The sequence below is a fragment of the Kogia breviceps genome, chromosome 11 (genome assembly GCF_026419965.1).
Source record: "Kogia breviceps isolate mKogBre1 chromosome 11, mKogBre1 haplotype 1, whole genome shotgun sequence".
In the NCBI taxonomy this organism is placed as follows: domain Eukaryota; kingdom Metazoa; phylum Chordata; class Mammalia; order Artiodactyla; family Physeteridae; genus Kogia; species Kogia breviceps.
The window spans coordinates 84,709,691-84,725,397 of record NC_081320.1 but is presented as its reverse complement, the minus strand read 5'-3'; the positions used below and the strand labels follow the sequence as shown (position 1 = coordinate 84,725,397).

General features: G+C 39.0%; 1 protein-coding gene across 14 annotated transcripts in view; it reads left to right on the top strand.

Moving 5' to 3' along the window:
• NCOA1 (nuclear receptor coactivator 1) overlaps positions 1-15,707 on the top strand; it is a 260,566-nt gene that overhangs the window by 216,375 nt on the left and 28,484 nt on the right. For all 14 annotated transcript variants that reach the window (XM_067007989.1, XM_067007981.1, XM_067007992.1 and 11 more), the window contains 2 exons: positions 658-972; positions 14,735-14,836. In XM_067007989.1, the coding sequence (XP_066864090.1) occupies positions 658-972; positions 14,735-14,836 (417 nt within the window). The remainder of the gene's footprint in view (positions 1-657; positions 973-14,734; positions 14,837-15,707) is intronic.

Sequence of the window (15,707 nt, the reverse complement as noted above, 5' to 3'; positions counted from 1 at the left end):
TCTAGAGGCCGCCATCAGTATTTTTTTAATGGAGTAGACCAATGTAGAATACAGAGTATCAGAATGCAGAAAAAGGGGAAGTTATGTTTCATGAAACACTGTTTTCAGTTACACACACACACACACACACACACACACACACAATAGGTCACAATTTAAATTACATTTCTTACAATGAGTAATAGTCAAAAAGTTTGACTATTGCATTGTTAGGTCAGCTATGAATTTTTTTTTCAAATGAGATAAAAGCATGAATTCTTTATTTGAGATAGAAAAATTAATCCATCCTTTAGGAATCTACTTCTCATTGTAACCCATTAAATGTAACATTTGTTGATTCTTAGACTTTGCAGTGAGGTTCTTTTCAAACCATTTAGCTTTATTTCATTGATGTAAGGCCCTTATTTTAACTATATTTTCATCTCTTTACTGAGATTTTAAACATCTCAGTTAATCTGTTACTCCATTTCAGAAGTAACTTTTATAAGTGATTCCTTTAAGTAGCAAACTTCTGGAGAGCTTCATGAATTCAGCGTGAATATATTATTATGAAACTTTCTAGAGATAACATGCTCTCAGATCCAAAATCATATAGAGAAGCATGCCATTTATTGCCAGAAATTTATTTGTAAAATGTTCTGGCTTATTTTCCAACAGGGAGGTGGATTAGATGTATTATCAGAGAGATTTCCACCACAACAAGCAACACCACCATTGATGATGGAAGAAAGACCCAACCTTTATTCCCAGCCTTATTCTTCTCCTTCGCCTACTGCCAATCTCTCTAGCCCTTTCCAAGGCATGGTCAGGCAAAAACCTTCACTGGGGACTATGCCTGTTCAAGTAACACCTCCTCGAGGTGCTTTTTCACCTGGCATGGGAATGCAGACCAGGCAGACTCTAAACAGACCTCCAGCTGCACCCAACCAACTTAGACTTCAACTTCAACAGCGATTACAAGGACAACAGCAGGTGAGTACTCTTGTTCAGCTGATGATCGTTTTTAAAGGTATGTGCTAACTCTCTCTGCCTCTGTAATAAGACAGCCCAATTGCTAAAGGTGTCAAGTCCACTCCCAGAACCTTTATGACTCAAAGTCATCCTTGGTCTGTTAGGATAAGAATAAGGGACATTCATTCAATTAAAGACTTCTAGCTCATAACAAAGTACTTTGACACCAACAGTTTAAAAGGAATCTACTTGTTTTTTGAGATAAGAAATATTTAGGATGAACATCATATAATTATTAAATTAATAAAATTGAAACATTGATTAATTTCTAAAGTAGAGCATCAAGAGATACTGTTTATCAGACTCACAGACTTAGAGAATGAATTTACAGTTACCAGGGGGAAGGGTGGCGGGAAAGGATAGTTAGGGAGTTTGGGATTGACATGTACACACTGCTATATTTAAACTGGATAACCAACAAGGACCTACTGTATAGCACAGGAACTCTGCTCAATGTTATGTGGCAGCCTGGAGGGGAGAGGAGTTTGGGGGAGAATGGATACATGTGTATGTATGGCTGAGTCTCTTTGCTGTGCACCTGAAACTTTCACAACATTGTTAATCAGCTATACTCCAATATAAAATAAAAAGTTTTTAAAAAAGAGAGAGATTGTTTATAATTGAACACAAAATGAAGTTTATGTTGTTTGTAGTTAGAGTGATTAAAGCCTAATGATGTCATAATACTAGGAGAACAGAGGAAGGGATAGTTTGGGGGTCCTGGGAGTTGTGGATGAGTTAAGTATTTTCTCTCATGACAAATAATGAGTAGGTATAATGACATAAATATTTAAGATTGTATAAGCAGCAGTTATAGGGATAATCATCAAGAACCAAAACCCCAAACTGTTAAAAGTATTGTTTCTGGGAAGCAGGACCGGGACTGTAGATTGTTGCTTCTTGTTATTAATCTTTCGTATTTTTTTAACCATATGTCTATATTGCTTTGAATTAAAAAAGCATTTAAAAGAAATTCCCTGGAGCCTTACTAATAGAGAAAGAAAGAGGAAGAAGGAGCTAAATTATATTAGGCAGCATGATAAGATGGCTGTAAGAGTTAGCTCTAGTTTCAAGTTCTAGTTTTAACCTTATCTGAGGTGGGTTGATAGTCAAATTATTTAGCTTTTTAAAGCCTCTGATTCCTCATCTGTAAAAAGAATCTAATAAATAATTCCTTTACCTCATAGGTGTTGTGTGGATTAAATGAGATAATAGATGTAGAACATAGATGTAAAGCACAGTGCCTGGCATGTAGTCCCACTTAGTAAATACTAGCTATTATTATAAAATTGTATTCAGTAAATATAATAAATAATATAAAATATGCTTCCATTCCACTTAAAAAGAGGAAGATGATGAAAGGGAGAAAGAGAGAGATGACATAGGATGAAAAATATTTTTAATGGTAGACTAAGGAATAATTTTTTTGTGTGTGTGTGGTACGCGGGCCTCTCACTGTTGTGGCCTCTCTAGTTGCGGAGCACAGGCTCCGGATGCGCAGGCTCAGTGGCCATGGCTCACGGGCCCAGCCGCTCCGCGGCATGTGGGATCTTCCCGGATCAGGGCACGAACCCGTGTCCCCTGCATCGGCAGGTGGATTCTCAACCACTGCGCCACCAGGGAAGCCCCAGGAATAATTTTTAAATGCTAGAGTGGAATAGAGGACACGAAGAGGAATTAAGGGAAGAGAAAGAAGAAAACAGAAACAAAGGAAACAATAACATGTTCTGAGTATTATTTAAGATAAACTACTTCTTGTTATAACTTGTCATTCATTATTAGATAACACAATAAGAAATACTTAATAGTTCCCCTGTATTGAATTTTTCACAAAATATATTTAGGGGGACCATACTAGTTACTGAGTCGAATACAAAGAATAAAAGATATAGGCAATTTTCAGAACTTACAATCAGCTTTGGGTATTCAAAACATAGTGTACAGTCAGCCCTCTGTGTCTGCAGGTTCCGCATCTGCAGATTAAACCAACTGTGCATCAGAAAGAGTATTTTTTTTAAATTCCAGAAAGTCCCAAAAAGCAAAACTTTCTGGCAATGAAAACTGCCTGATAAAAGAATAAGCTTTCTTAAAGAACTCTTTGTTTTGGCAAGAATTTATGTGGTGGCTGAATCAGGGTTCTCAACCTCATCACTGTGAGCATTTGGGGACTGGTACATTGAAGGATGTTTAGCAACATCCCTGGCCTCTACCCACCAGATACTAGTAGCAACCCCTCCCCAAGCTGTGGTAACCAAAAATGTCATCATATATTGCCAACTCTTCCTTATGGGGCAGAAGTCACCCCTGGTTGAGAACCTCTTGGCCAGGTAATCATCTTTCAGGTTTACTGTAGAAGGGCTTCTTGCTAAGGCACTGGAAAAAAATCCATTCAGGCAGATAAAGTGACAGCAACCCTAAATTGTGTGTGTGTGTGTGCACATGTGTGCATTTTATACATATAGGCTGGGTTTGTGCTCTTCCTCTGGCCTCAAGCACCACATCTCCTTTAGTAACACAAGCCTGGCGATGTGACCTTTAAAGTCTTTTGAATTTGTGTAACCAGCTCTAAGGATTACCAGCTTCTCTCTTCCCACTCCCTAATCCCCCAAAGGTTAAGGTTTTGGAGGAGATAAAGGATATGGTGATCCTTTTAGGAAGATGTCCTTGGAAGAAGTAGAATTTGACCTGCTTACTGGAAAATGGGTAGCATTTTAGTGATCAGAAAGAAGCAGTTTAGAGTGAGACTGTTGTACACAGCATTAGTTAGGTTGTACACACAGTCAAGGGGAGGGAAAGATAAACTGAGTTTTTCCAAGGGCAGGAATAATTTTTCTTTAACAGAAAGTCCTTGTAGATTGCTGCTTTTAGAATAATTCCTTCTACTTCTAACAGTAACCTATTTATTTTCTAAGGTTCTTCTCTCACTTTTACTAGTTCTCAAGCATTTTTCCTCTGTCCCTACCCATTTCATTTTCATGTTATCTCACAATTCAAAGAATATATAAAGCTGTAAGTTTGGAATCCCAACTACCACACTTCTGGCAATTTTACTTCTCTTCATTGCTAAGTATTAATGTATTTTCACCTATCCTCATTGCCTTCTCTTCTGTTTTTAGACTTGCTGTTCTTTCTGCCTTGAGTTAACTCTACCATCCTCTTTGCCACCTGGCATTCTCATCTTTCAAGGTCCCATTGAGCTCACTCATGCTCTCGGTCCCTGCCTTCAGGTCCTAGGCTAAGTTAGTTGCTCCCCCAGTGCTGCTCTACATATCTCTATATATGCAGTATAGCGCTTGTGCGTTGCACTTCTGTATTGGCCTCTGCCACTCAACAGAGAGTTCCCAGAAAATAGAAATTTGCTCACTTTTGTAGCCTGAAAACTTTATATACTATCTTGCATATACTGAGTTTTTTGATAAATCTTTGTAAAACTTATGGTTCATTTAAACTTATGTCCAAGGTCTGTTGAGTTTAAAAAGTATGTAGATTTTCATACTTGAGTATTTTAGAATGATAATATTGGTTATCTTTATTTTTGATGTGATTCTGAATGTTTTATCCTATTCCACAGTGCCTGAAAGTTGTAATTTTAATATTTATATTATATTGGGCTTTTCCCTCCAAATCAGTTTGTTTTCTAATCTAATGGGAGTCAAAAAATGAATGAGGGGCTTCCCTGGTGGCACAGTGGTTAAGAGTCCGCCTGCCGATGCAGGGGATACGGGTTCGTGCCCCGGTCCGGGAAGATCCCACATGCCGCAGAGCAGCTCGGCCCGTGAGCCATGGCCGCTGAGCCTGCGCGTCCGGAGCCCGTGCTCTGCAACGGAGAAGCCACAACAGTGAAAGGCCCGCGTACCGAAAAAAAAAAAAAAAAATGAATGAAACTAGAGTTAAGAATTGAGCTTTTTGGAGATAGCTGTTTGCAGCTTTTTGGATTCTCTTATAAAATTTTCATAGGCTTTCTAGTTTGCAAATAGTATATTAAAATATATTAAATGAATTAAATATGAATTTAATAAAATACATTGATATGTCAATGTATTTTATAAATAATTTATATATTATTAAGTACTGTATAAACACAAAACAGTATTGATATTATTACTGTTCTCTCTCTGAAAAGTTTATTCATATCAAATTGTTGACTAAGAAATCCTTTAAGCAATAGATTGTTTATCAGGAGATATCACTTCTGAGGATGCTTGTTTTGTTATTTGATAAAGTTAAGGCATGCCTATGACCTGGAATCCTAAGCCTGATATAGATATTATCTTTCAAACTAATATTCCATAGAAGATTGTTCTAGAAGATAATAATAAATGTTAATGGCTATATGTCAGAAAAAAATGTTCATGATAAATAAATTGCATAGTTTATCCCCTTCTTGGAGCTCTGCACTGTGCTTTGGCCAATTAAAGGCTCATAGAATTAATACAGTAAAGAAATCTGTTTCACCTTGTGTAACCCATTATTTCCAATGCTTAATACAGCACAGCATGCTATTTTCCTGGCACATCTATTAATATCCTGCAGAACAATGTTCTTTAGGACACCAATTTGGGAAATGCTGGTCTAAAGTAATTACTTCTTCTAGTTAAATAAATAGTCCATTTTCTCAGACCATTTGTTTCTTATATAATTCCCTCCAGCTAATGAAATTACGTTGGATTTTCCCCAAATATGTACCCATCAGACAGGTACCCTCCAAGTCAGAAGTACCTCAACTTTTCCATTCATCTTCCAGACCTTTATAGAATGTTCCCTATTGTATATTTACTTTTTTACTCATGACAGTTTAAGACCTAGGGCTGATGTTTCTTTTTTCTCCATTATTGCACGTGTCTGAAATAACTTTTTTTAAAAATTTTTATTAAAGTGTACTTGCTTTACAATGTTATGTTAGTTTCTACCATACAGCAAAGTGAGTCAGCTATATGTATACATATATCTCCTCTTTTCTGGATTTCTTTGCCATTTAGGTCACCACAGAGCATTGAGTAGAGTTCCCTGTACTATACAGTAGGTTCTCATCAGTTATCTATTTTATACATAGTATCAATAGTGTATATATGTCAATCCCAATCTCCCAATTCCTCCCACCCCCACCCCCACATCCCCCTTGGTATCCATACGTGTGTTCTCTAGTCTCTATTTCTGCTTTGTAAATAAGATCATCTATACCAATTTTTTCAGATTCCACATATATGCATTAATATACAATATTTATTTTTCTCTTTCTGACTTACTTCACTCTGTCTGACAGTCTCTAGGTCCATCCACGTCTCTACAAATTACCCAATTTCATTCCATTTTATGGCTGTGTAATATTCCATTGTATATACGTACCACATCTTCTTTATCCATTCATCTGTCAGTGGACATTTAGATTGCTTTCATGTCCTGGCTGTTGTAAATAGTGCTGCAGTGAACATTGGGGTGCATGTGTCTTTTTGAATTATGGTTTTCTCTAGGTATATGCCCAGTAGTGGGATTGCTGGATCATGTGGTAGTTCTATTTTTAGTTTTTTAAGGACCTTCCATACTGTTCTCCATAGTGGCTGTATCAGTTTACATTCCCACCAACAGCACAAGAGGGTTCCCTTTTCTCCACACCCTCTCCAGCATTTGTTGTTTGTAGATTTTGAGATGATGGCCATTCTGACCAGTGTGAGGTGATATCTCATTGTAGTTTTGCTTTGCATTTCTCTAATAATTAGTGATGTTGAGCACTTTTTCATGTGTTTGTTGGCCATCTGTATGCCTTCTTTAAAGAAATATCTATTTAGGTCTTCTGCCCATTTTTTGATTGGGTTGTTTGTTTTTCTGATATTGAGCTGCATGAACTGTTTATATATTTTGGAGATTAATCCTTTGTCAGTTGCTTTGTTTGCAAATATTTTCTCCCATTCTGAGGGTTGTTTTATTGTCTTGTTTATGGTTTCCTTTGCTGTGCAAAAAAGCTTTTAAGTTTAATTAGGTCCTATTTGTTTATTTTTCTTTTTATTTCCATTACTCTAGGAGATGGGTTAAAAAAGATCTTGCTGCAATTTATGTCAAAGAGTGTTCTGCCTGTGTTTTCCTCTAAAAAGAGTCTTATAGTGTCTGGCCCTACATTTAGGTCTTTAATCCATTTTGAGTTTATTTTTGTGTATGGTGTTAGGGACTGTTGTAATTTCATTCTTTTACATGTAGCTGTCCAGTTCTCCTAGTACCACTTAATTTTTTTAATAAATGTATTTTATTTATTTATTATTTTTGGCTACATTGGGTCTTCGTTGCTGTGCGGGCTTTCTCTAGTTGCGGCGAGCGGGGGCTACTCTTCATTGTGGTGCACGGGCTTCTCGCTGTGGTGGCTTTCTCTTGTTGCGGAGCACGGACTCTAGGCACGTGGGCTTCGGTAGTTGTGGCTTGTGAGCTCTAGAGTGTAGGCTCAGTAGTTGTGGCGCACGGGCTTAGTTGCTCTGCAGTATGTGGCATCTTCCTGGACCAGGGCTTGAACCTGTGTCCCCTGTGTTGGCAGGCGGATTCTTAACCACTGCGCCACCAGGGAAGCCCTCCCAGCACCACTTATTGAAGAGGCTATCTTTTCTCCTTTGTATATTCTGGCCTCCTTTCTCATAGATTAGGTGACCACAGGTGTGTGGGTTTATCTCTGGGCTTTCTATCCTGTTCCATTGTTCTATATTTCTGTTTTTGTGCCAGTACCATACTGTCTTGATTACTGTAGCCCTGTAGTATAGTCTGAAGTCAGGGAGCATGATTCCTCCAACTTTGTTTTTTTTTTTTTCTCAACATTGCTTTTGCTGTTCAAGGTCTTTTGTGTTTCCATACAAATTGTAACATTTTTTGTTCTAATTCTGTGAAAAATGCCACTGATAATTTTAAAAGGATTGCATTGAATCTGTAGATTGCTTTGGATAGCATAGTCATTTTCACAATATTGATTCTTCCAATCGAAGAACATGATGTGTCTCTCTATCTGTTTGTGTTGTCTTTGATTTCTTTCATCAGTATCTTACAGTTTTCTGCTACAGGTCTTTTGCCTCCTTAGGTAGGTTTATTCCTAGGTATTTTATTCTTTTTGTTGCAGTGGTGAATGGGATTGTTTCCTTAATTTCTCTTTCTGATCTTTCATTGTTAGTGTATAGGAATGCAAGAGATTTCTGTGTATTAATTTTGTATCCTGTGACTTTACTGAATTCCTTGATGAGCTCTAGTAGTTTTCTGGTGGCATCTTTAGGATTGTCTTTGTATAGTATCATGTCATCTGCAAACAGTGACAGTTTTACCTCTTCTTGGCAAATTTGGATTCGTTTTATTTCTTTTTCTTCTCTGATTGCTGTGGCTAGGACTTCCAAAACTAAGTTGAATAATAGTGGTGATAGTGGGCGCCCTTGTCTTGTTCCTGATTTTAGAGGAAATGCTTTCAGTTTGTCACCATTGAGAATAATGTTTGCTGTGGATTTGTCATATATGGCCTTTATTATCTTGAGGTAGTTTCCCTCTATGCTCACTTTCTGGAGAGTGTTTTTTATCATAAATGGGTGTTGAATTTTGTCAAAAGCTTTTTCTGCATCTATTGAGATGATCATATGGTTTTTGTTCCTCAGTTTGTTAATATAGTGTATCACATTTATTGATTTGCATATATTGAAGAGTCTGCATCCCTGATATAAATCCCACTTGATTATGGTGTATGATCCTTTCAGTGTGTTGCTGGGTTCAGTTTGCTAGTACTTTGTTAAGGATTTTTGTAACTATATTCATCAGTGATATTGGCCTGTAATTTTCAATTTTCTGTGAGATCGTTGTCTGGTTTTCGTATCAGGGTGATGGTGACCTTGTAGAATGAATTTGGGAGTGTTCCGCCCTCTGCAAGTTTTTGGAAGAGTTTGAGAAGGATAGGTGTTAGCTCTTCTCTAAATGTTTGATAGAATTCGCCTGTGAAGCTTTCTGGTCCTGGACTTTTGTTTGTTTGAAGATTTTTAATCACAGTTTCAATTTCAGTGCTTGTGATTGGTCTGTTCCTATTTTCTGTTTCTTCCTGGTTCAGTCTTGGGAGGTTGTACCTTTCTAAGAATTTGTACATTTCTTCCAGGTAGTCCATTTTATGGGCATATAGTTGCTTGTAGTAGTCTCTTACGATCCTTTTTATTTCTGCAGTGTCAGTTGAAGCTTCTCCTTTTTCATTTCTAATTTTATTGATTTGAGTCATCTCCCTTTTTTTCTTGATGGGTCTGACTAAAGGTTTATCAATTTTGTTTATCTTTTCAAAGAACCAACTTTTAGTTTTATTTATTTTTGCTATTTTTTTTTGTTTCTCTTTCATTTATTTCTGCTCTGATCTTTATGATTTCTTTCCTTCTAGTTACTTTGGGTTTTGTTTGTCCTTTCTCTAGTTGCTTTAGGTGTAACGTTAGGTTGTTTATTTGAGATTTTTCCTGTTTCTTGAGGTAGGATTGTATTGCTATAAACTTCCCTCTTAGAATTGCTCTTGCTGCCACCCATAAGTTTTGGGTCATCGTGTTTTCATTGTCATTTGTTTCTAGGTATTTTTTAATTTCCTTTTTGATTTCTTCAGTGATCTGTTGGTTACGTAGTAGCACATTGTTTAGCCTCCCTGTGTTTGTATTTTTTACAGTTCTTTTTCCTGTAATTGATTTCTAATCTCATAGCATTGTGGTCAGAAACGATGGTTGATACAATTTCAGTTTTCTTAAATTTACCAAGGCTTGATTTGTGACCCAGGATGTGATCTATCCTGGAGAATGTCCTGTGTGCCCTTGAGAAGCAAGTGTATTCTGCTGCTTTCAGATGGAATGTCCTATAAATATCAATTGTCTATGTGGTCTCATGTGTTATTTAAGACTTGTGTTTCCTTATTAAATTTCTGTCTGGATGATCTATCCATTGGAGTAAGTGGAGTGCTAAAGTCCCCCACTATTATTATGTTACTGCTGAATTCCCCTTTTATGGCTGTTAGCATTTGCCTTATGTATTGAGGTACTCCTGTGTTGAGTGCATAAATATTTACAATTATTACATCTTCTTGGATTGATCCCTTGATCGTCATGTGGTGTCCTTCCTTCTCTCTTGTGACGGTCTTTATTTGAAAGTCTGTTTTTTCTGATACAAGTATTGCTACTCTAGGTTTCTTTTGATTTCCATTTGCATGGAATATTTTTTCATCCCCTCACTTTCAGTCTGTATGTATCCCTAGGTCTGAAATAGGTCTCTTGTAGATAATGTATATACAGGTCCTGTTTTTGTATCCATTCAGCCAGTCTGTGTCTTTTGGTTGGAGCATTTAATCCATTTACATTTAAGGTAATTATCGATATGTGTGTTCCTATTACCATTTTCTTAATTGTTTTGGGTTTGTTTTTGTAGGTCTTTTTCTTCTCTTGTGTTTCCTGCCTAGAGAAGTTCCTTTAGCATTTGTTGCAAAGCTGATCTGGTGATGCTGAATTCTGTTAGCTTTTGCTTGTCTGTAGAGCTTTTGATTTCTCCATCAAATCTGAATGAGAGCCTTAATGGGTAGAGTAATTTTGGTTGTAGGTTTCTCCCTTTCATCACTTTAAATATATCCTGCCACTCCCTTCTGGCCTGCAGAGTTTCTGCTGAAAGATCAGCTGATAACCTTATGGGGATTCCCTTGTATGTTATTTATTGCTTTTCCCTGCTGCTTTTAATATTTTTTCTTTGTATCTAATTTTTTGTTAATTTGGTTAATATATGTCTCAGAGTGTTTCTCCTTGGGTTTATCCTGTATGGGATGCTCTGTGCTTCCTGGACTTAACTGACTATTTCCTTTCCCATATTAGGGAAGTTTTCAACTATAATCTCTTCAAATATTTTCTCACACCCTTTCTCTTTTTCTTCTTCTTCTGGTACCCCTATAATTCGAATATTGGTGCATTTAATGTTGTGCCAGAGGTCTCTGAGACTGTCCTCAATTCTTTTCATTCTTTTTTCTTTATTCTGTTCCTCAGCAGTTATTTCCACCATTCTGTCTTCCAGCTCACTTATCCATTCTTCTTCATCAGTTATTCTGCAGTTGATTCCTTCTAGTATATTTTTTAACTTCAGTTATTGTGTTGTTCATCACTGTTTGTTTGTTCTTTAGTTCTTCTAGGTCCTTGTTGAACATTTCTCGTATTTCCTCCATTCTATTTCTGAGATTTTGGATCATCTTTACTATCATTTCTCTAGATTCTTTTTGAGGTAGATTGCCTATTTCCTCTTCATTTATTTGGTCTTGTGGGTTTTTACCTTGCTCCTTTGTCTGCAACATATTTCTCTGTCTTCTCATTTTGTCTGGCTTACTCTGTTTGAGGTCTCCTTTCCTCAGGCTGCAAGGTTGTAGTTCCTTTTGCTTCTGGTGTCTGCCCCCAGTGGGTGAGGTTGGTCCAGTGGCTTGTGTAGGCTTCCTGGTGGGAGGGACTCGTGCCTGTGTTCTGGTGGGTGGAGCTGGATCTTGTCCCTCTGATGGGCAGGGCCACGTCAGGTGGTGTGTTTGGGGGTTTCTGTGGGCTTAGTACTCGAGGCAGCCCGTCTGCTGATGGGTGGGTTTGTGTTCCCGTCTTGCTTATTGTTTGGCTTGGGGCGTTCAGCACTGAAGCCTGCAAGCAGTTGGTGGAGCTGGGTCTTGGAGTTGAGATGGAGGCCTCCGGGAGAGCTCTCGCCAATTAATATTTCCTGGGGGGCTTCCCTGGTGGCGCAGTGGTTGAGAGTCCACCTGCCGATGCAGGGGATATAGGTTCGTGCCCCAGTCTGGGAAGATCCCACATGCCGTGGAGCAGCTCGGCCCATGAACCATGGCCGCTGAGCCTGCGTGTCTGGAGCCTGTGCTCCGCAACGGGAGAGGCCACAACAGTGAGAGGCCCGCATACTGCAAAAAAAAAAAAAAAAAATTTCCTGGGCAAGCAAACATCAACAAAAACAATTAACAAACAAACAAACGGTAAAAACAAAACCAAACAGAAACAAAGAAAACAAACACACACATACAAAATAAGAAACAAAAACGAAAACAGGAAAAAAAAACGAGAATAACCAGACAAACAAAAGAACCTCAAAATGAAATCAAACAATTAAAAACAAAATCAACAAAAACAAAAAATAAGAAACAAAAGAAAAGCAGAATGCAAACTGAAGGAAAAAGCAAAGAAAACAAAACAAACACACAAAAATGATTGTTTAAAAATGATTTTAAAAAGATAAGAACAAATAGAACAAAGGAGAAAAGATTAAAAGAAAATAGAACAAAGGAAAGAAAAAGAACAACAAAAAGTAACATAGAAATAGAAATATAAAACAATTAAAAATATAAAAAAATGTTTGAAAGCTAAATGAAAATAAGAACAAATAATAATAAAAAATCAGCAACAAAACATTTTAAAAAATAGTAATAATTATATTTTCCTGGGGTCTCAGCTATCAGTGTCATTGCCCCCACCATGAGTCACAGCCAACCTTCACCTCCCCAGGAAGCCCTCCAAAACCTCTAGGTAGGTCTCTGGTCCCTCTGTGGACACTATGGGGCAGCTAAGACGCTGACCTGGCTCAGCTTCCACATGTACTAGTCCCCAAAGTCCACAGCTGCTAGCGCTAGGCCAGTTTCAGTTGTGGGAACACTCACCGTCCGTTCAGATATTCCATAGATGCAGGGTTTACCAAGCTGAAAGCAGGGATTTAATCTGTGGTTTGTGCAGCTGCATGGAAAGATTTTTTTTCCTCTTCCTCAGTCGATCCGCCCCTACAGCTTAGCTGTGGTTTTAGCCTCACCTCTGCATTTGGGCCACCCACAGGAGTCTGCCCCCGAGGCTGCCATGGAGCATTTGGGTCTGCACTGCTGAGGACAGGGCATGGAGGTGGCGTGACTGCCTGGGTCATGGGCACCCTGGCAGTGACAGGTGTGTGGGAAAGCCAGTGGCTACAGTCATAAGAGATCTGGCCCAGTGGGAGGCTTTCCTAGCACCTGGCAGCTGGTGCAAGAAGGTCAGCCCTGGAGGGGGCTTTTTCTAGCACCTGGAAGGGCATGGCCCAGCACATGGGGAGAGAGAGGCTGCAGTGGCAGCTCCACCCACTGTGCATCACTCAACAGAGGCACCTTGCTTCTATGGCAGTCTGGGTTTCCTCCACAAGCATTCCTCGTTGTGGGTTTCCTCCCTCCTGTCCCCTTAGGCTATCTCCTCACAGCCAACAGCAGTCCTCCCTGCAGGTTTGCTCTCCAGTCCCCGTGTTCCAGCTCTCAGCCCCCATGTGCACCGGCGGACACATGTCCCAGTCTGGGGCGTGGATGGCTGTGGCGCGGACCATCTGTGTAGATCTGTCCTGTCTGCCACAGACAGCCATTTCACCCTCCTCCGACAGCCTCAGATGCTCCCCTTCTGTCCCAACTGATTTCCTCATTGGTGAGGGGGCTTCCCTGGATGCGGGAACCTTTCTTCTGCTTCAGCTCCCCACCAGGGGCACAGATCCCATTCCACTTCCTCTCCTCTTCTTTTTCCCTTGTTTCTTTCATCTGTCCAGTTATGCAGGGATCTTTTTTGTCCTTTCCAGTGTCCAAGGTCTTCTACTAGTGTTCATCTGGTGTTCTGTGAGAATTGTTCCATGTATTCTTGATACATTTGTGGAAGGAGATGAACTCCATGTCTTCCTACTCCTCCACCATCTTGGTGAATCTGAAATAACTAAGTATTAACATGTTTTTAAAAGCATGATAAACATGTTTGTGTGTGTATATATATGTATAAACACTGCAGAACACAATATGGTAGAGCATTTAAAAGTAGAATACAGGGCTTCCGGTGGCACAGTGGTTGAGAGTCCACCTGCCGATGCAGGGGACACAGGTTCGTGCCCCAGTCTGGGAGGATCCCACATGCCGCAGGGCGGCTAGGTCCGTGAGCCATGGCCGCTGAGCCTGTGCGTCCGGAGCCTGTGCTCTGCAACGGGAGAGGCCACAATAGTGAGAGGCCCACATACCGCAAAAAAATAAATAAATAAAAAATAATAATTAAAAAAAAATAAAACTAGAATACATACACATATAATATATTTATGCATATAGGTATATATGCATTTATACATATGTATGTACGTATATATACATGTATGTTGTATGTATGTATTCTACTTTTTAAAAAATTAATTTATTATTTTATTTTTGGCTGAGTTGGGTCTTCACTGCTGTGTGCGGGCTTTCTCTATTTACGGCGAGTGGGGGCTACTCTTCGTTGCAGTGCATGGGCCTCTCATTGTGGTGGCTTCTCTTGTTGTGGAGTATAGGCTCTAGGTGCACAGGCTTCAGTAGTTGTGGCACATGGGCTCAGTAGTTGTGGCTCACAGGCTCTAGAGCACAGCCTCAGTAGTTGTGGTGCACGGGTTTAGTTGCTTCACGGCATATGGGATCTTCCCGGTCCAGGGCTCGAACCCATGTCCCCTGCATTGGCAGGCAGATTCTTAACCACTGTGCCACCAGGGAAGTCCTGTATTCTACTTTTAAATGCTCTGCCATATTTAGAGTTCAGTAGGCAGAAAATACTTGATAAATGTTAGGAATTGACAACCTTTTGGCAAATAAACATGGGAAGTAATCTTATTAAACTTTCAATACTAGAACCTCTTAATAATCAATAAAAAGTTTGTGTTACTCTAAAAGGGCCATGCTATATGTTTATATGTAGAAATATATCTCATTGTTTCCATTTTTCTCTAGTTGATCCACCAAAATCGGCAAGCTATCTTGAACCAGTTTGCAGCAAATGCTCCTGTTGGCATCAATATGAGATCAGGCATGCAGCAGCAAATTACACCTCAGGTAACATGAGAAAACCAGGCATTGTTAGTACTTCTCTAACCCATAAACCAAACTGTATTTCTTAAAGTGTTGACTTGAGTATCTTTGAAATGGTCTGTGAACTGATCTTTTAATAATGTTTGTACTGTAGCTTTCTTCTAGAATGAGTTTATAATCAACTTGTGATACCCCTTCCTGATATTTGATGTAAAGCTGAGGGTTCTTTGTTTCGTTTTGTTGTTTTTATTGTCATTGCTGTTAGATATCAGGTGACTAAGTAGAAAACTCTTATTGCTGTCCTGATTAGTACCAGTAATAAGAAGCCTCGGATATGAAACTGTGTGTATGGTACCCGAAACCTGATCATTGCTTAGTTATCTTAACTACCTTGTGTTCTCCACTCAGTCTGAGCATCAGCTTTTTGTTTTTTATTTGTTTTAATGATTCTTTGTGTGTGAACCCAGAGCCATTGGAACTAAACATAAAAAGAATGGTGTAGGCTTCTAAGTGTTATCTAGTGCTTCCTCCCTATTTAACTTCTGCATGTACTTTAATATTTTTGCTTCAACTACTTTTTTTTTTTTTTTTTTTGGCTGCACCACGCAGCTTATGGGATCTTAGTTCCCTGACCAGGGATTGAACCCAGGCCCATGGCAGTGAAAGCGCTGAGTCCTAACCACTGGATCACCAGGGAATTCCCTCAACCATTTTTTTTATGGTTTCCCAACAAATTACACAAACATTTGGGAGATGAGGTATTTTAGAGAGGATTGGAACAAAACACTTCTCCATAAAATGGACCTAAAAGGATTGGGAGCAAATACTAACCAAAAGGATAAATATTGATAGAAACTGCTGTTTAGCAGCAGATGTTGACATCTTCATGGATCCA